Source organism: Setaria italica, chromosome III (assembly GCF_000263155.2).
Source record: "Setaria italica strain Yugu1 chromosome III, Setaria_italica_v2.0, whole genome shotgun sequence".
NCBI classification, from domain to species: domain Eukaryota; kingdom Viridiplantae; phylum Streptophyta; class Magnoliopsida; order Poales; family Poaceae; genus Setaria; species Setaria italica.
In genome coordinates, this window is record NC_028452.1 from 9,686,808 (window position 1) to 9,706,333 (window position 19,526).

The 19,526-nt window shown below is 43.7% G+C and overlaps 2 protein-coding genes, 1 non-coding gene and 1 pseudogene across 4 annotated transcripts; 2 read left to right on the forward strand and 2 right to left on the reverse strand.

Moving 5' to 3' along the window:
* Positions 1-22: 22 nt before the first annotated feature.
* On the reverse strand, positions 23-3,616 carry LOC101783737 (isocitrate dehydrogenase [NADP]). Its single transcript, XM_004961101.4, has 15 exons — positions 3,447-3,616; positions 3,133-3,176; positions 2,910-3,019; positions 2,507-2,544; positions 2,343-2,420; positions 2,199-2,252; positions 2,022-2,123; positions 1,791-1,876; positions 1,594-1,697; positions 1,422-1,490; positions 1,221-1,336; positions 1,060-1,094; positions 706-848; positions 450-575; positions 23-355 (listed from the first exon to the last, which is right to left on the reverse strand). Exons 1-15 carry the CDS (start codon positions 3,493-3,495, stop codon positions 262-264), a joined length of 1,248 nt encoding a protein of 415 aa, XP_004961158.1. The 5' UTR covers positions 3,496-3,616; the 3' UTR covers positions 23-261.
* A 1,876-nt stretch (positions 3,617-5,492) lies between these two features.
* LOC101784147 lies at positions 5,493-8,464 on the forward strand. 2 transcript variants are annotated; one of them, XM_022825499.1, is made up of 4 exons: positions 5,493-5,837; positions 6,429-6,786; positions 7,369-7,496; positions 7,723-8,464. In XM_022825499.1, the coding sequence occupies exons 1-4, from the start codon at positions 5,778-5,780 to the stop codon at positions 8,149-8,151; spliced, it is 975 nt and encodes a 324-aa protein (XP_022681234.1). In that variant the 5' UTR covers positions 5,493-5,777; the 3' UTR covers positions 8,152-8,464. The 2 variants fall into 2 exon arrangements, with proteins under 2 accessions (XP_022681234.1, XP_004961159.1); XM_004961102.3 differs by having other exon boundaries at positions 5,500-5,837; positions 7,717-8,464.
* A 163-nt stretch (positions 8,465-8,627) lies between these two features.
* Positions 8,628-8,699, reverse strand: TRNAC-GCA. Its single transcript has one exon. It is a non-coding gene; the product is annotated as a tRNA-Cys (tRNA).
* Positions 8,700-9,994: 1,295 nt separating this feature from the next.
* On the forward strand, positions 9,995-18,880 carry LOC101754457 (annotated as a pseudogene).
* The last annotated feature ends 646 nt before the right edge of the window (positions 18,881-19,526 follow it).

The following is a 19,526-nucleotide window of genomic DNA, read 5'->3' on the forward strand; positions in this document are numbered from 1 at the left end:
ATCAAGCAACAACCAGAAACCATTCTGAATGGACACAAGTTCTTCATCTTTTATTGAAATATCAGGCAATTGGGGATATGAATGAGTTGCATAATCACCGAATCTAGGGCAATTTCTCATTGGTAATGATCTGACATTCTGATTAAGATATTCACGTTCAGTTCAGGCCTTCAGGGTGGTGGCACCAGGAAAGAAAATGGCGATGTATGAAAAATGACTCTGATCATCGGGCAGGGAAGCATCGGAACATCAGCAAGGATTTTATAAGTTTGAGTTGGCCGCCAGCCTTGATCTGAGCTCATCAGCAACCGCATCGATGAACTCTTCGGTGTTCAGGTAATGGCTCCTTGTGACACTGCAACAGACATTAGTCAGTACAAATTCCAGAAATGCATGTAGGCTGGAGATGCATGTGAATTGGGCGCAGGACAGATAATGCAATTACGTACTTTGAAGATCCGTGAACAAGAAGGGCAAGGTCCTTGGTCATCTTCCCAGACTCGACAGCTCCAATGCAGGCAGCCTCAAGCTTCTGAGTGAAGTCAAGTAGTCTAGCATTGTCATCAAGCTTTGCCCTAAACCACAAAAGAAAGGGGAAGGTCAAAGCTACAACCAGAAGTTGCAAAATTTGAAGGCCCAAATAAGGAATGAATACTGAACTGACGCCTCTCAAAGCAGTACTAGAGCTGTAGTTAACAGTCATACCTGTGCGCAAGTCCTCTTGTCCATGCAAATATCGAGGCAATGCTGTTTGTACTGGTTTCACCTCCTTTCTGGTGAACACGGTAATGACGGGTAACAGTACCATGGGCAGCTTCAGCTTCAATCGTCTTTCCATCAGGGCACACCTGGGATAAGGTTACATGAACAAGTTTAGCACCATTGTGATTTACAAAACTTATAGTGCTCTTCTGAAACCTCTAAACAGTTGCAAAGCCTAGAAGCATCCAATTAAAACACACCCATTTTCTTCTTTTGAGCAAATCAGAAACAATGTGCCTGACAAGTGACAGGACATTTATCAGAAACAATGTACCAAAAGCAAATTTAGTGACCTACCAATACTGATGTCATCAAACCCAATGAGCCAAAACCTGCAGCCAAGAAAAAATCATAGAGTTAATACAACACTTCTTAACTAAGAGCAAGCAAGTAGTAAGCAAAGCATTACTCAAAACTTGAGTCCAGATTGTAAAAGCTGGCAGCAGGAAAACAATAACCTTGAGCTAAGAAATCGCTCTGCACATCTCCATCATAATTCTTGCAAGCCCAGACATACCCTCCTTCACTCTTAAGTGCGTATGCAACCATGTCATCAATAAGGCGGTGCTCATACCTAACAGCGTCAAAGACAAAAAATGAGAAATAAAGGTCTTGGGGTTCAGACCATGAGGAACAAAAGATGGAAGTTGGAATTATACCATATGCCGGCGGCCTCAAATTTGGATTTCCACCCAGCTTCATACACCTCCTGGAAAATGTCCTTGAACCTGCAAACAAATCAAGTAAACAAATAAACATGCCGTGCTAGGGAAAAGGCACCATCAGTATGAACTGAAAAATAATCTGAGAAACAGGTTCGCAACAGCATACCTGCCATCATATTTCTTCAATATTGTATTCTTGGTGCTAAGGTACAACGGCCATTTCTTTTCATAAGCAGTGGCCATAGAAGCCTCAGCAAAGGCGTGGATGGACTGCACAAGTAAACAAATGCTAAGATGATAAATCACAAAAGGGGCAAATTATATATGACAAGTAATGGGATAGTAGAAACTAAGCAATTGTACCTCGTCAGTGTTGTACATTGCCAAGGCAACTCCTCCAGAACCAGTAAAGTTGTACACCTCCAGCTCAACTTGCTCTTCTTTTCCCTCTATCAATATAAAAAACAAAAGATATAGGAAAGGTCAAATTCTTCATAGAAATTACTCAACAGAATAAGAAAAGGTACCATATGAATTGCAATTAGGAAGTTTAACAGGGAAGCACTGCATTGGTTCCCAAATGATAAGACATACCATAAACTAATTTAAGCTTGCCAGGTCCCTTGATAACTGCATCAGTTGCCCGGTACTGATCGCCGAATGCATGCCTCCCAATGCAAATGGGCTTTGTCCACCCTGGATTTGATGGCGGCTTGGTTTACAAGACAAAATTTACATAAATGAAGCAATACTTTGGTCTTCCTTCAATACCTGGAACAAGCCGTGGGATGTTTTTGCAGATGATTGGTTCTCTGAACACAGTGCCTAAAGGTAGTGAGCACAGGAATAGAACTGTCAGTCCCAAGGCATAAATAATGGAGAAAGTTACACTTAGAGGCTGCAGCAGCATCTTACCATTCAGAATGTTCCTAATTGTGCCATTCGGGCTCTTCCACATGGCCTTCAAGCTGAACTCCTTTACCCTTGCTTCGTCTGCCATGGATTTTGATGCAATGTCAGTAAATCAGGAATGTCTTTGAACCATTGTCAGCACATGTCAGCATATAACCCAAATGTACCCGGTGTGATGGTGGCACACTTGATAGCCACATTGTACCTACACAGAAATGGAGCATAAGCAATAGAAGAAATAGGTGTGTAATGCAGTAAAATTATCAATAAACGCAGCAGCAAAGGACTGAAGCAACAGCCGACAAGCATGACTGAGTAGCAGTAAAACGCTTAAACAAGTCGCTTTCTTTTCAAGGAAGTTCCTCAGTGCTTAAATGACTGATGAAAAATGTTTTAAAAGGACAAATCGAATATGTATATTCCACCGTATAAAGCTAACTAGTTCGTAATGCCGAGAATAATTGCTGCATGATTATAATAATATTGAGTAACACAAAGGTCTTTTCTTTGGTTTCCATTTCTCCCCCTTTATTAATCAAGTGATAGTGTCACGGAATTCTTATTTCTTACTTGAGTGTGGCCTCCGCAGCCTCTACTGTGACTTTGTCATCAGTAGCATCACGGTGTGGAAGTCCAAGGTCGAAGTATTTTATGTCCAAGTCCAAGAACGGGAAGATCAGCTGCACAAAATTAATTTCCACAAGTGTGAGAGAAAAAAGGTCTTCTCAAGGACAAACAGCGCGCAAAGCTAATCAAAGGGCAACGAATACAAAGCCAAATATGTTCCGATTACCTTGTCCTTGATAGATTTCCAGAAGATCCTGGTCATCTCATCGCCTGCACACCAAATTCAGCGACAAACGTGAGCGCCATGTCCGCGAAAGCAGACTAGTTGAATTAGTTCGCGGCATGAACCAAATCCCGGACACTAAGCGAGCTCCGCACATCTGATCCAACGAGCAAGGACCCACATCTAGTAGATCTACGATATCTCCGGCGACGCTCCGACTAAAGCCAGCTCAGAACGATAGGAAGAGAGGACGCAGCACAAGGCGACGGAGACCAGCAGATCTGCTGTGGGGGAACAGGAGAGGGAGGCCTGCTTACCGTCCATCTCGACGACGGGGTTGGCGACCTTGATCTTGTTGAACGCCATGGCCGGCCTGGAGGGAGGGGACGGGGGGCGGCGAGCCGGCGAGAGACAGGCGGCGCGACCGGATTGGTGTGTGCCTTGGAGAGGATTGGAGGAAGGTGTCGGAAGCGACGGGGAGATCAATGGAGGAGTGGGAGGATTTAAATGGAGGCACAGAGTAGGGCCCACTGGTCCGACGTGGAGATATTTATCTAGTTTTAGCCATCAAATTGGGTGTGTGCAGCAGGACAGCAGCATGCAGGGATCAGAAACTAGGAATTCATCTTTGCTTTTTGGATGGGAAGATGACTAGCAAACTAAACATTGATGAATTCTAGAAACTCTATATTTTTTTCTTGCCTTATTGGGGGAAGAAGAGGAACATGAGCTCATTTCTTATTGCCCATGGACTCATTGTACAACTTTTAAGACGTTATGTGTTACTTGTATTAAGATGGGGAGTGATAACGACACCTCCAACTAAGAAACATGAACATCAATTAAGGAAGGGCAAAGCTCGCTCTTGCCAATTTGGTTTAGAAAAAAAAAGAATATGAACATTAAAAAAATGTCATACATTCCATAATATGTTAATATCCATTCACCAACCGCAGCCAATTAAGCAAGTTGCATGATATAACTTACAAAATTTTAATATCAGCTTGCATGGTATGATCTACCACATCCGGCCTTTTTTAAAGGTGGAGAGCGATCGCCGGCAGGGATCACTTTCTCACCTGCCGTTTGCTCACCTACTCCTCTAGTCCTCTGGCGACAAACGACGACGGGACACGGGAGCCGGCGGCGGCATCACGTGCGACAGCGTGCAGTAGTGTCACGGACGGCATATTGGCAACACCGAGGGAATCCTTGGGCTTCGGCCGGTGCTGGACTTCTAGCGGATCGAATCACACGAGCTCGTTCCGTCCGATTCAGCCGAACCTTCAAGCAGAGCCCGTAGAAACAGCCGTCTCATCTTACTTGCGGCCCAGGTGGAGCAGCGCTGAAACTGCAAACCTAGCCCTTGGTTACTTCCCAAGTTGGGAGGTGCTAAATTGGCATTTTGCCATAAATATGATACTGTAGCGTTTCGTTTGTATTTGTGAATTATTGTCCAAATATTAACTAATTAGGCTCAAAAGATTCGTCTCGCAAAGTACAACAAAACTGTGCAATTAATTTTTGATTTCGTCTACATTTAGTACTCCATGCATATACCGCAAGTTTGATGTGATGGGGAATCTTCTTTTTGCATAGTGTCAAAGTTGGGAGTTTGGAGGGAAGTAAACAAGGAGCTATTTGCTGCAGCCGGCAGCATATGGTGATATGGTCTGGTTGTGGATAGCAGGTCCAAGTCCTGATAGAGGAATTCAATGAATAGTAAAAAGATTAGTAAATATTAACGTTAAGCTGGTGTTTGGATCTCATGAGCTAATCTTTAGCCTTCTTTTTTTGCTAAATAGAGAGACTAAATATGAGCTATTTGCTAATCTAATTACGCAGATAAGGACCAATAGGTGGTTAGAACCTAGTAGCTCTAATTAGCCTTTGATAGCTCACATTAGCTCATAGCACAGGTTAAACTTTAGATGTGCTATTTTTAGCGATGCAAACACCCTTACTATTACAGAGAGGCTACTTGGTTCTTAGCTTCCACTGGTCACGCCACGCATGCCCGCGCCACAGCCTGTGGCGGATTTTCCAGGCGCCACATCCAGCGGGTGCAAATGCTAATTTGCCTGTTCGCTTCAGCTTATAAGCCGGCTGAAAAGCTGAAACGGCTGATTTGTTGTGAGAGAAAAATATTGTTTGGTGGCTGATAAGCTGGCTGAATAAGCTGAAGCGAACAGCCCCGTTGACTGTGCTGTGGCGTACTATGCTGTGGCGAAGAAAAAAAAAGTCAATGGACATCCACATGGTGATCCGATCATCCGACCGCAACATCTGGATCCAAGAGCCGGCCGCCGATAGAATACCCAACCAAACACTTCCCGTTCCCAGTTCTGGCTGCCCTCGTTCCTTGTGCCTGTTTTCTCTGGCATTTTCTCCTTTTTCATACGAGGCGCACGACACGCGCGGAACAGCCAGGAGCCAGCCTTCCAATTCCAACTCCTCGGGTCTTTCCCCTCTCGTACTCCGCCGGGCTTGTACTAGTGCGCGTTCGTCGCCCGTCGCCTCCGTTTCAACCCCACCTTCTCGCCGGGCGCGCTCGCTCCCCTCCAGATCCCCGGCCGCCGGCGCGCGGGCCGGCTCGGTTGGACTCGGTCTTCCGCGCCGCGCGCCGCGCGCGGCTGTCGTTCGCGGGGATGCGGTGGGGCGGTGCGCTGCTCCTGGTGGCCGTCTTCGCCGTGGTCGCCGTAGCAAAGGTGAGAACCGGGATTTTTCTTCTGCTCTACGGTCTGCCCTGTTCCCTTCCGCATAGTTGATGGTCCGGATGACGAGCTGCGCTGCTGCTCACGCGATCTGGGGCATGCGCTTAACACAGGAGTTCCAGTTGCCTTTAGGTGCTTGTTTTGAGCAGACTTGCTGCTTAATCGGATTTGGATGGTTTTGAAGCCGCTAGACGCATATGTAGGCCGAGTGTGATTTAGCACCGAGGCATCCCCGTTAGCTTACAAAAGCTGTACTAACTTTGATCTAGCGTTTTAATCAACAAAAATAACACTAGGGAGATAAGGTTGTTGCACAAAATCTAAGTGTCCAGATCAAATAGTCATTGCTTGTGCTTTCAATTGATCCCAAACAAGTTCCCCAATTCTTGGCACAATTCTGCAAATTCAAATAACCAGTGAGAATACTGATAGCTTCAGGGGCTGTAAGTCCAATGCTGAAACACCTATTATGCTGAACTCAGTTTCAAATAAGCAAGCACGCTGAATCAGAGGTCCATTTGACTAACAGGCACTGCAATTATGTATGGGTTTTCAATGTGGTAACATCTTTCCTTTTGGATTCAGGATAGTGCGGATACGCTACCAGTCGAAACAAATGGTGATGGCTCTAGTGCACAGTCAGGTGTTGAGAATTTAGAACACCATGATGAACCAGATCCTAATAAAGAGCATGTGGCCCACGAGAATGGAGGAGTCAAGAATGATAACAGTGGGAACAATAAGAAGGATAACTCAACAGAAGGAACCAACATCAGAAGAGATGACTCAATACCGCAGCCAAAGAACAAAGATAACAGCGGAACAAAATCTTCACAAGCAAAAGATTTCTTGCAAGATCCTCTTATTATGGGGTGTGATCCGTCACATAGATGTATTATTGAAAATAAGAAATTCATCGGCTGCTTAAAAGTTCCGGGAGAAGGTGATTTTTCTTTTCTAGCCATTTAGTATTCTCCCTTATTGTCATTGTGACTAATCCTATGAACTAAGAATTCTTTACTTAAGGGCTGATTGCTATTGTGTTACCACAGTTACTAATACCATTCCATTATACAGAACCCTGACATTCAAAAGTTGTGATTTCTTACTTTTAAATTTGCTATTGAGAATATTTGAATGTGAACATCAATTTTTACATCCCCTAACTTTGAGCTTACATCTGTCCAAGAACTCATATACCAGAACCTATTCCTAGGAGAAATGTTTCCAATCCAGGCATTAAATTCCCAAATAGGCATCAAATTTGAAGGCCAGATACTTATGTTCAGCTAAAATTTAACATCCAAGCAGTATTTGACCAATTATAGTTGATTTTAATAGTTTCCTAGAGAATTTAGAAATTCGTGTTTCCTTTTTGACACCCGTCACCTTTATTTACCCACAGGAATTTTTTTAAAACATATTTATTCTCTATATGCATTCTGATGCGTGTTTCATATTTTTCTGTGGTTGTGTTCCTTCTTTTGAGCTCTAACCATGCTTAATTTGATATTGTTGGAACCAGATTCACTAGCTCTCTCACTTCTGATGGACAACAAAGGCGTGGACCCACTTGATGTTAGCATCACAGCTCCGGATTATGTTAGTTTAGCTGAAGATACTGTCCATGTTGAAGCAAATGGTCATAATGAGGTATAAAAGAATAGTGTACCCTTTAGCTATACCATTGGGCTTTCTGGTTTAATTTTCCATATGTCGTCAATAATATACATGTTTAGTTGTACTAGCTTATGAATTATAAAACTATTGTTTTAGTAACATGCTGTTGTTCTTATCTTTGATTTGGTTCAAGTGTATTTGAGTGGTCTACTAAACCTTTTTTTCTGCTCTTTTGTTGTCATTTTTAATTTAGACACAGGTCAGGGTTTCCATCAGTGATGCTGCAAACAGCACGGCCATAATCCTCAAAGTTGCAGGAGAATCCTGTACTGTTAACATTCACAGTGCAATCACAAGGGAGACTGGCAGAGTCATACGGATGCCGTTTACCTCAACATACGCGCTGGTACCTGTCTTTCTTCTCCTTGCTGTGGTGGGAGTGTGCATCAAACTTCGGAGGATGCGCAAGCAAGATGGTGGCCCTGCATACCAGAAGCTCGACACAGCTGATCTACCGGTTTCGACTGGAGGTAAGAAAGAACACAAACAATCTGATAAGTGGGACGACAATTGGGGAGATGACTGGGATGATGAGGAAGCGCCGATGACACCATCCAAACCTATGCCCAACCCATCCTCCAAAGGTCTCGCTCCAAGGAGATCGACAAAAGATGGCTGGAAAGATTAGTTAACAAAATGATGTCATTTAAAGGAGCATTGTGGAAATAGTTCCAATGCATAGACCATCTTTTTGTCTTCCTTTTTAAGGAAAATCTTGTGCTGTTCTCCTTCTGGTTAGATTTATGGAGGATGCTATATCAGAGAGACAGACCGCGATACATTGATACCATGCAGAAAATTTTGTATGCTCTTGTGCCATTTTAAGTTACTTGTGAATATAGTTTTTCTCAGGTGCATTTCTATCTTGTCTGAGGCCCTATTTGGACTGCAAGGATGTTGATGATATGCTAGACTAAGAATAATAAAATTGTCTTTGTATACTCCATTCGTGAACCAAAATTTCTTATGATGAGATGAGCCGTGAAAGTTCCAAAAATTTATCATATATGATTTTTTTTCTCCATCGCCCATAGGGCTGTCGTTTCATAGTTATGGAAACATCCTGTTGCCCTTCAGATTTGCTAAAAAAAAAGTTATCAATTAAGGGCCCATCCGGGTTCGAACCGGAGACCTATTGATCTGCAGTCAATTGCTCTACCACTGAGCTATGGACCCTTCTATATTAGTTGTATAATTCTTATAATTATTATATATTTAGACCATTGACACTCACATTCCTTTGCTTCCTTCCGTCTCACACGACATGACGACAACCACAAACACAAATTGTAGATGAAGCCTCTCCTCTTTATTAAAACAAAAGATCTCATCCGTTACAATGGAGTGTGCTTCTCTCTTGTATATACATAGTCCTAATATACATTCATCTACTTGGAGGGGGTTAAGTTTGATATGAAACCACGTGTGCTTTAGTATGACTTGATTTGCAACAAGGACATGTGTTTTCCCCATTCTTTTGTATGACTTGATTTGCAACAAGGTGACAGTCCTAATTCTGCTGCCACTACTATTGTTGGATGTTGGGTCCTTTTCTCGCTTGGCGGTTTAGGGGGTTCTTGCACTACTGGTGTTGTGTTGAGAATGGATCCACCACTCTACCGAGCACATTTTTAGACGTTGATATAGATGTGCTAGCTTTTGCTTTGGCTTTGTCTTATTTCTACGTTCACAGCTCCCAATCGCTTTGTCTGGACTTGTGAGTAGTAAAGATCAAAATACAAAGTTAAAAAAAGGGATAAAATCATAATTACATTTCAAAATTATATAGAGGGGCACACTTATTTTCCATGGCCCATGTAGTTTCACCGTGGATTGGCCCTAGACGTGTGGCGTGTGGCCCAGCACAGGCAACAGAGCAAAGGCCCATCAGTAACAGGATTAGCAGCCCCAGAAAGTCCGCCAGTCCCAGCCCAGGCGCACGCCGACCTGCGCCTTCGAAAACTCGCCCGATTGCCAGCGGCGCGCAGGCACTTCCAGATCGGCTGGACGGCGCTGCATCGGATCGGAGCGGCGGCGGCCTAGAGGCTGGAGGCGTGGCCCCACGCTGAGGCCGTGCGCCGTGTGGTCGGGTGCAGGGTGACCGGAGTTAGCTAGTGCGGCGGTGGGGAAGTGCGCAGAAGCAGGCAAGCAACCAACCAAGGGGGCGCGAGCGCGACGCGGTCGGGTTCAGTTGCTCCACTCATCCACTGTCAATCACAATCTCTTTGTCAAATTGTTTGAAATTATAATCATTAGCGCACACTGAAATTCAATCTGAAATTATAATCATTAATCTTACCTATTAGCTGTCTAATTATTAGTTTAATTCAATCTAAAGTTCAATCATTTTCCACGTCCGGCTCTGCTCCCGCAATCGCCCTCGTCCAGGTCCGAAGTCCGAAGTCCGAACCCTTCGCACGCGGCACGATCAAATCCCCCGCCCGCGACCTAATCCTAACCTCACGATCCCAATGCGGAGGTGAGCCGCCCGCTTCCAGCAGCGATCCGTCCCCCAATTCCTTTCCCGCGATTTTTTTTTGTCATTGTGGTCTATTTTGTGTCGCTGATTCTATTGCTTCGGCGAACCGCGCTCGCAGGGGCATCGGCAGCGAAACGTCACTGCGCCGGCACCGTGGACCAGCGCGGCTGTGGGTCGCCGTAGCGGTGCTGTTGACCGGCACCATCTGGCTCTGGTCCTCCTCCTCCGTTGGCCTCCTCGGCACGTACAGGGTCCAGGTGTGCTCGCCTCGCCCATGCCTGTTTCTATAGTGATTTCGTTGTGCTGTTTGTTCTGGTTGGCATTGGAGGGAAGGTCGATAGCAATGCCATGAGAGTTAAAGTGAATGGTGAGAGGCTATCGCTATGCATGTGCTGGTGCTAACCAAGGCACTTTGCGAAGCAAATCCCTGATGGAACATTTAAAGCAAATTATTCTGCAAATAATGTCATAGCAGTAGACCTGTAAACATTGAAGCATGCTAGCGGATCACGACATAAATATAAGGACGTTTATAAAATTGACAGTTGAGACAATATTTAATGGATAAGGACTAATGTTAAAAAGAAATGGCCCAATTTTCTTAGATATTGGTGCATCACGTATATTTTCAGTTTCAGTTCATTCGACCTATTGATTGAGTTATGCTAAATGCGTGGAATTGAATTGTATATACAATGCCTATTTGAATTTCTACCAAATTATATCTTATACTGACATCAGTGCTACTGCTCAAGCATTTTGTTGCAAATGAGTTGTGGAGAACTGCAGATTCAAATGGTTGGAGAGCATCTTCTGCACCACGTACCTATTGGCCTCATAAGTTTTTCTCTGTATCCTCCCAAAAGTTACTGGTCTGACCTTATGCCATTCCAGGTGATGGCAAAATGAAATTCTGAAATGCGATCTCTCTACTTGCAGCCCCACCAACTGAATCTGAGAGCAATGGGTACTTGCGCGTCCAGTGCAATGGCGGTTTGACCCAACAACACAGTGCAGTAAGATTAATATAAAAAACTTTGCCTCTAAAGTATTATCATGCAAATTTTATGTACTCATGGCAACATAGCTGAGAGATTTAAGATTACTGCTGCCTTGATTTTGTAGATATGTAATGCTGTTGTTGTAGCACGAATCATGAATGCTACACTAGTGCTGCTAGAGTTAGACACAAATTCATTCTGGCATGATGAGAGGTACATAAGTCTGAAATGTCTATCATACAGGAACATCATTGCATGCAATGTTACCAAACCCTGTGTTCTTCATGATTCCTTCTGTCCGAGCAGTATTTTTTCTTCCTACAAAGTAAAAGAAGTGTCCCCCCAAAGTTCACTGCAGAACTTCTCTTATCAAATATTCTGCGGTTTGCATTAATTGATTTATATAGTTTCATAATGCTTTTTATGCCTAGTGTACATGGTATTACCATTAGATATTGACATAATCCAAGTCCATCGTAATAGGGCTCTAGGAGGAAACTTTTCCAGTTAAATTATAGTCTACGGACCCTTATGTAGGACATTACAGTTTGTCACCTTTTCAGCATCCTGCCTGAAAGTTTGTGCATAGTATACTAGATAATGAATTCTGAGCTAAGTTATAAAAACTGAAACTTCTTTTTGTTAAAGATTGTAACAATGCAGATATTATTGACATACTTTGAAATCCATATTTTCGTTTTTGGGTAATGCCATCATGAAGATGTTAAGAAGTTATGGTGAAAAATTAGTTGGACAAACAAAAAACTAAGATTTAAAACACCTGACTATGATTTTCAAATAATAAGGTGGCCATTGCATGTTAGTATGCTGCACTCCTTGCAAGATAATTTATTTGGTAATTATAATGAGATCCCATTTTCTACATTTACATTGAGTTCACTTCTTCTCTTGCTTTGCACCTTCCTGTTCAACTTGTTTACGTTGAATGATCCACAAGATTGTTCTCGGTTGGTGTTTACTTATAGTTCTTTTCCATTTATGTATGGGACCAGTGGTTTTGTAGATTTATATGACGTTCCCCACTTCATCAAGACATTGAAACATGATGTTCGAATTGTTATGAGCGTTCCAAAAATCACGGCACAGGGAAAGGCCAAGAAGCTCAAAGCATATAAGGTGAATATATTTAGAGCACAGTGGTACGCTAAATTTAGCTATACTAAAGTCACTTTTTCTATCTTTGAAAATTCAACATTTTCTAGATATTCTATACTTATGGAACACTTTTTGTCCTTACAGATTGATCCACCTAGAGATGCACCGGTTACTTGGTACAGAACAACTGCTCTGAAGAAGATAAGGAAGTATGGTGCGATATATTTAACTCCATTTTCACACCATTTGGCAGAAGAAATTGATGATCCAGAACTCCAGAGGTTGAGATGCAGGGTGAATTATCACGCACTACGATTTACGCCAAATATCATGAAAACAAGCAGTGATATAGTGAAGTAACTTCGTTCAGAAGGCCATTTCATGTCAATACATCTTCGGTTTGAGCTGGATATGCTTGCATATGCTGGGTAGGACTTTGATCAAACCACAGTGTGTGATTGCTTAATGCTGAAGTGTATCCATTGGTGGAGAAGCCTATCCCTGTTTTCTTTTTTATGTAGCAGGCTTAAGAAAGTGCCTACCCCCAACTCGTTTGGGGCTAGTTGTTGTTGTAGGCTTAGGAAAGTCTTGACGAGGGTCAAACATGGCCCTTACGTAGTTACGTGGAACTCATAACATTATTCATTCATAGATATCAAATTATTAAGATAAAGTCATAATGGCCATTTTCAGTCCTTGGTACTAGTTTAGAAAATTATTCTCTTATTCAATTCATTAATTTTGACTATTGTTGATAACCTATACATGAAAATCTGTTATATGTAGTGGTTATTACTTGCATGCCTTGCCATGTAGTTTCGTTTTTGTGTTGCTAGACATGAACATACCTTACTTCCAAAATGAAAATTGCAGGTGCATCGACATATTGACCCCAAAAGAACAGGAAATGGAACCCCTGGAAGATCCATCCGGAATGCTAGGGGATTACGGCAAGGAGACCCCCTTTCCCCGATGTTGTTCATCCTTGTCATGGAAGTCCTTCACCGCCTTCTGGCTGCGGCTGCCCAGCAGGGGGTGCTCTCCTCCCCAGCTAACTGTGGGATACACCACCAATGCTCACTATATGCTGACGACGTCGTCATCTTTGCGACGCCGCGCGTCCAGGACGTCATCACGATCAAGTCTGTGCTCGACTTCTTTGGCCAAGCATCTGGCCTCCGGACAAACTTCCACAAAAGTCAGCTGGCGCCGATCCACTGTACTGACGAGCAGATTTCCAGAATTAGGGACATTCTTCCTGCACAGATTGCTACATTCCCCATCCAGTACCTTGGATTACCTCTATCGGTGGGGCGCTTGAGGAAATCCCATTTCCAACCCCTCATCGATAAAGTTGCTAGCAAGATCCCCGGTTGGAAGGCACAACTCATGAACAAAGCTGGGAGGCTAACGGTCGTCAAATCGGTGATGTCCTCGGTTTGCACACATACACTCCTTGCGCTGGACGTCCCGGACTGGGTGCTGCGCGAGATCGACAAGAATCGCAAAGGTTTCCTCTGGGCAGGGAAGACCAAAGCTGGGGGGGGACTCTGTGCCATCTCCTGGCCAACTGCATGCAGGCCTTGTAGGTTTGGGGGCCTGGGGATTCCGGACCTCAAGCTCTCCTCTCAAACTCTTCGGCTTCGCTGGATGTGGCTCAGAAGAACGGATACGCAGCGCCCGTGGATCCAATTAGGCACTGATTTCGACAGGGACAAGAACCTCCGCAGTGTCTTCCAAGAATCGATCCTGGTTCAACTAGGGGATGGTAACACTGCTCTTTTCTAGGAGGACAATTGGCTGGGGGACTCCTCACCGTGCTTCCTTGCTCTAGACCTTTGTGCCATGGTTAAGCCCAAAATAAAGAGAACCAGAACCGTAGCGGCTGCCCTGACAAACAAGGTGTGGATCCGCGATATTGTCGGACGAGCTACAGTCAGTGGCCTCACGCAGTACGTCCAACTTTGGCATGTGGTTGCCGCTGTCCATTTGCACAGCGGCATCGAGGATGTCATCTCCTGGCGTTGGGAAACCTGTGGGTCATACTCCGCCCGATCGGCATACCACATGTTCTTCCACGGCTCCACTGTTTCGCCGATCTTCAGGACCGTGTGGCGCGCTTGGGCACCTTTGAAAGTCAAGTTCTTTCTTTGCCTTGCGGCCAAGGGTAGGATCTGGACCGCCGCAAGGCGCAAGCGGCATGGGTTGCAGGTCACTGATGACTGCAATCTCTGTGGCCAAGCTGCTGAAACGGTGGATCACCTCTTCAGTCACTGTGCCTATGCCCGTCAGGTGTGGCTTCAGGTTGGACAAAGAACTAACAATCAGCTACCGAACCTCACCGCGGATTCCAACTTGATTGATTGGTGGCTCTCTATTCGGTCCAACATGACCAGTGTCAAAGCTAAAGGCCTCGATTCTACTGTCATGCTGGTCTGCTGGTGGTTATGGAAAGAAAGGAACGGCCGAGCCTTTGCCACTTCCGTTGCTAGAACACCGCAACAACTCCTGCTGCTCATTGCCGAAGAAGCATCGCTTTGGATTCAGAGTGGTGCCCGAAACATGGAAGCCTTTGGTTGGCAGCCCCCTAACCTCTAGCTAGCGTTACGGCTCTTCTGTCATAAGTTCGGCCCCTAGACGCCCCCCATAACATATGTAATCTCTGTCTATTTCCTTTACCGTGTGCGAGTGCCCGGTTAACGGCCCGCGTTGTACCAACTCTATATTAATTCCTCTTAATTGAATGATGCGCAGCTCTCCTGCGTATTCTATAAAAAAAAGAACTATAAAAAAAAGAACAGGAAATCCTGTTGAAGTATCGGAAAGAACATTTTCCAGAAAAGACAATTGTCTACAGGGAAAGAAGGCTCATTGGAAAGTGCCCTTTAACTCCAGAAGAGGTACTGATTCTTCTTATAGACATTGTTCCTGATGTTTGTCGAGTACTAATATATAATCTAATTGTGTGCCGACACTAAAAGTTAATTACTCTGGATGGGGGTACAAATTTAGGCTCAGTACCTAGTCAGGTGCAGTGCATTTTGTTTTCAGCTTAGCTCCATAGGTACGTTTTTGAATTTATATTACATTTTCAATTTAAGTGACCAACAGTTTGTTACTAAATATAGGTAACATGAATACTTGATCTTGCTGTGTACTTGCTATTGTTTGTACCTTGTCTTTACGTATCATGGAGAATTTATCATTCCACTAAAAGCAAGACCCACACAATCTCTGATCTACATCATATTGTTTTTGCTATTCATGATTTGTATGTATGCTGTTCTAGTTTCCATGATTGCTTGAACGTTGTATACCATTCCATGTTTTTGGCATTAAATGAGGGTGCATCTAGGGTGAACACACCCTAAAAGTTGGAAAATTGAAAATTCCATAAAAAACATACCTAGAAGCTTCAACAAAAGGTGATTTGAATCCATACACCAAATTAGATGCACTTTTTATTTATACCATCAAGCTAGTCAATGACATGTGGGGTCTGGTCCTAGATTTGATTGACATTATAAATGAAAAGTGCACTTGAGGTGGTGGTATGGTTGGAATATTTTTTTAAAAAATAGCACAACCATACTTCATGTTATGACATATATGTATCCCAAATTTCAAGTTCAAACTCAATCTGGATTGATGTATACAAAATGAAAAATTCAGCTGAATTTGTGATTTTTGTATACATCATCCAGATTGAGTTTGAACTTGGCATGGATATATATCACAGTCTAAGTATGGGTGTGTTAAGCTTCTAAGCATGCTTTTTCTAGTGGAGCTTCCAAACTTCCAACTTTTAGGGTGTCTTGACACTAGATGCACCAATTAAATGAACCATTTTGATTGGTGAAAAGTGATTATAAGGAGCAAAGCTGAAGCTTATATAAAAATATTAAATACGGGAGTTCATGCATGCCTACCTTTTTCGTCCTCGAACCACATAACCAGAGCACCAGAGAACTTTGGCCCTCAGACTAAGCCGTACATTTTTGACCCACACATGGCAATGGTTAGTTTGAGGTCCACAATAGACCTTGTTCCTTCTAGTAATATTTCTTTAAAGCACAAAAATGTGGGATGACAGTATATGAAAAATAAATATCATAGCCATCATAACTGACTTTTCCGTTGAATAAACATTTCCCTAAATAACGGAAAAATGTTCTATTTATATTGTTTTGCAGGTAGGTCTTATTCTGTGTGCTATAGGATATGATAACACAACACGGATTTACCTTGCTTCTGGCAAGCTCTTTGGTGGGAAAAGCTTCATGAAGCCATTTCAAGGCTATGTTTCCACGTCTAGAAAACCATAGTATGGTCGGAAGTGGAAAGCTGGAAGAAAATACCCGAGGGCTAGCAGGATCAGCAGTTGATTACATGGTCTGTCTCCTGTCGGACATTTTTATACCCACATATGACGGCCCGAGCAACTTCGCAAACAATCTCATGGGTCATCGCCTATACTATGGTTTCCGAACCACAATCACACCAAACAGGAAGGCCCTTGCTCCGATATTCATGGACAGGGAGGAAGGGCATGCATCTGGATTTGAGGAGAGTCAGGCAGGTCATGTTCAACACCCATTTTGGCACCCCCCACAAGCGCATCCATCTAGAGTCTTTCTACACAAACTCATGGCCAGAGTGCTTCTGCCAAACGAAAGCTAGGAATCATGCTGACCGGTGCCCACCCAACAATGTAGATGATGTCCTCGAAAGTCAGTTCCGGTATAAAGAAGACATAGAGGTGGAAGCTACTAATCAAACTGACTCCACCAGCCAAACCGAAGAGTTGGCTGGTGGAACTGAGTTAGCTAAGGTTTATTGATTGACAGATTGTTTGTCACAGACCTGGGTATGACATTTTTGGAGGAAGGATTGATGACTCCAGATCTCTGTAGGTGATTATGTTCAACTCAAGATTTAGTTGTTGAGACTGTTAGTCTGGGAGGGTCAGAACCAGATTTTGGATAGGTTTGGTCATGTAGAGTTCTGGGGAAGAAAAATCGTATGAACGTCATGAACTATGTGGCTACTACAATTGGAGATCTTTACTCCATATGCTATAGCGGAGTGTTTAGTGTCTCCAGTTCTATTGGCTTTATTTGCTGGTCCTCACTGCACACGTCTGGTTGAATTCCTGTGTTCCTGGTCCTGGAACTTCCCCTGTTTTGGTTTCGCAACTGACCATTCTGCAAAATACTTTGATTTCACTACCTTAAAAAAGGACATCACTCCATTATTAAGGGGTCGAGCACCGGTCATGACTAGATTGGATTTTACTACTTTGATTAGTATTCATGCTCCCCAATTATGACTGACGTTCTCAATCCTAAGCTTGCATATTGTGTTTCTTGAGTTTTCATTTTGTTCAATTAGTTCCTGTCAATAAGTACATGATTTCCATGAAGATAAGTGATGCAACTATTACTGTGCGTAAATAGTTTCCTTCTTTCATTTGATACTCCGTCAATCTATGTTGTTTTTGTTTTCCCAAGGATAAGGTGCTAGTGTTTCAGATCATATAGATGACCTTCCCTTAACCTCTGAAACTATACCAAGGTAAGCATACTTGGCAAACACATACGACATCTTTATACTCTCAGTAATATTCCTTCATTTCCTTTCTCTTCCTCCTACACCGTTCATTACTACCTCCAACGAGAACGAAACGGTAGAAGATGACTAGGACACTGAATATTGATTGAGAAGCTGGCAGGTTAAATCAGTAAAAGGAAATGCCGGTAAAAATTACTTAACTCCAGATAATCAGTAAAACAGCAGAAGATGGCCGAAAATGCCGGTCTATATATTGATGTAGAAGCCGACAGGTTAAATGCTCTTGGAGATCAGTTATGCATGTTATCACATTTTTTAGTACTCACAACTTAGGGTAAAACGTTCCATTTCCATGATTGGCAAAGAAAGGGTTAGTGCTCAGGTACTTTATTCGCATATTTTTTGAGTACTCACAACATAGAGATAAAGTCTGACAAAGAAGGAATCCACTTGTAATTATATGAAGAATTGCAGAAATTGCTGTTCTTGTTCAATTATGTGATCAAGGAGTACAGTACTCAGGTACTTTATTCGCATAAACTTTACATCCATTGTTATATTTCTACAACTGACTTGCTTTTTGCCCTCAGTGATGGCTTTGATCATGTAGTGCCGATACTGGAGATTTATCTACCTAACATGTCCATTTCCATGGAATCTGTGCTGCTGTACATTGTGGTCTGCCAAGGTAAGTTCTGATTGTTTTAGAACTTAATATTTTCCCTAAATTAGTTGATATGGAATTTATATTTTCAGCGTCTGGATAATTATACTTAAAAGTTAGGATAGCAATTCCATTTCTTCCCTGCCCTCCTAGACATTTCGGTGATGCATTACATGACGAGCGGTGTGCACGACCCTTAAAGCCTGCTTCCATCCTAATTTAGATGCCAGATCATAAATCAGTTACACTCTAACGCAACCAATAGAATTCAGTAAAAATTGATCCCCTCTGAAAGGGTTTCTCAATTTGTTTTCCCATTTCAGTGGCCCGGGGCAAACTGAATCCCAAGAGCACGCACGGCAAGAACTTTGGAAGACCCCTTGTACGGTCGTCCTGTAAGTTTTTTTAATGAATTAACCTGTTTTTTGGTGTTGTGTTCTGTACTTGGCAGATCCGCTTTGCCGTTGCGGAGCCGGTCCGGGACCTAGAATATGGTGAGGTGTTGAGCCCGCCGGTGTCCCGGTGAGCTGATGGAACGACCTGAGACTGACTCCTGATGGATCTGGGCAACTGGCATCTCAGGAGTGCAAGAACTGCCAAGGCCCCGAGTGTGCATACTTGCAATTGCAAGCGAACCGACGGTGGTGCATGGTTTCTGGTACCCATCCCTGTGTATGGATGGCCTCAGGTGTTGTTCCATACGGGAGAAGCTAAGTTGCTTGTACACTTGTAATCGTCTTTTCAGTCGATGATCCAGCCGCGTAATGTGCGCACGGGAACACATCAAGCGGAATCCTGGCACGACGAGTATGGTCAGAAACAGCGGTTTCTTCCACTCTTGGAAGAACCGGTGCGTCTGAATTCCTCTCGCTTCTACTGAAAACGACAGCTGCGGATTCCCCCCGGAGGACCCGGATAGGCGAAGGATTCTCTTCTCCAGTGTCAGCACGACACGCTCGCAAAGGATTCCGCGCAGAATGCCAGCCCGATCGCTTGGGCGCGGGGGGACTGCCGTGCCGTGGCGCCCTACGGAATCGATCGGTGAATCGGTCACCGTGCGGGCTAGTCATGAGCCGAGCCGAGCCGCCCCGGGGCCCGGGCTGCCGGCACGCTGCGCTACACGTGAATTATCGGCTCCAGTTGAGGCATCTGGACTGGGAGCTTTGCGGGCT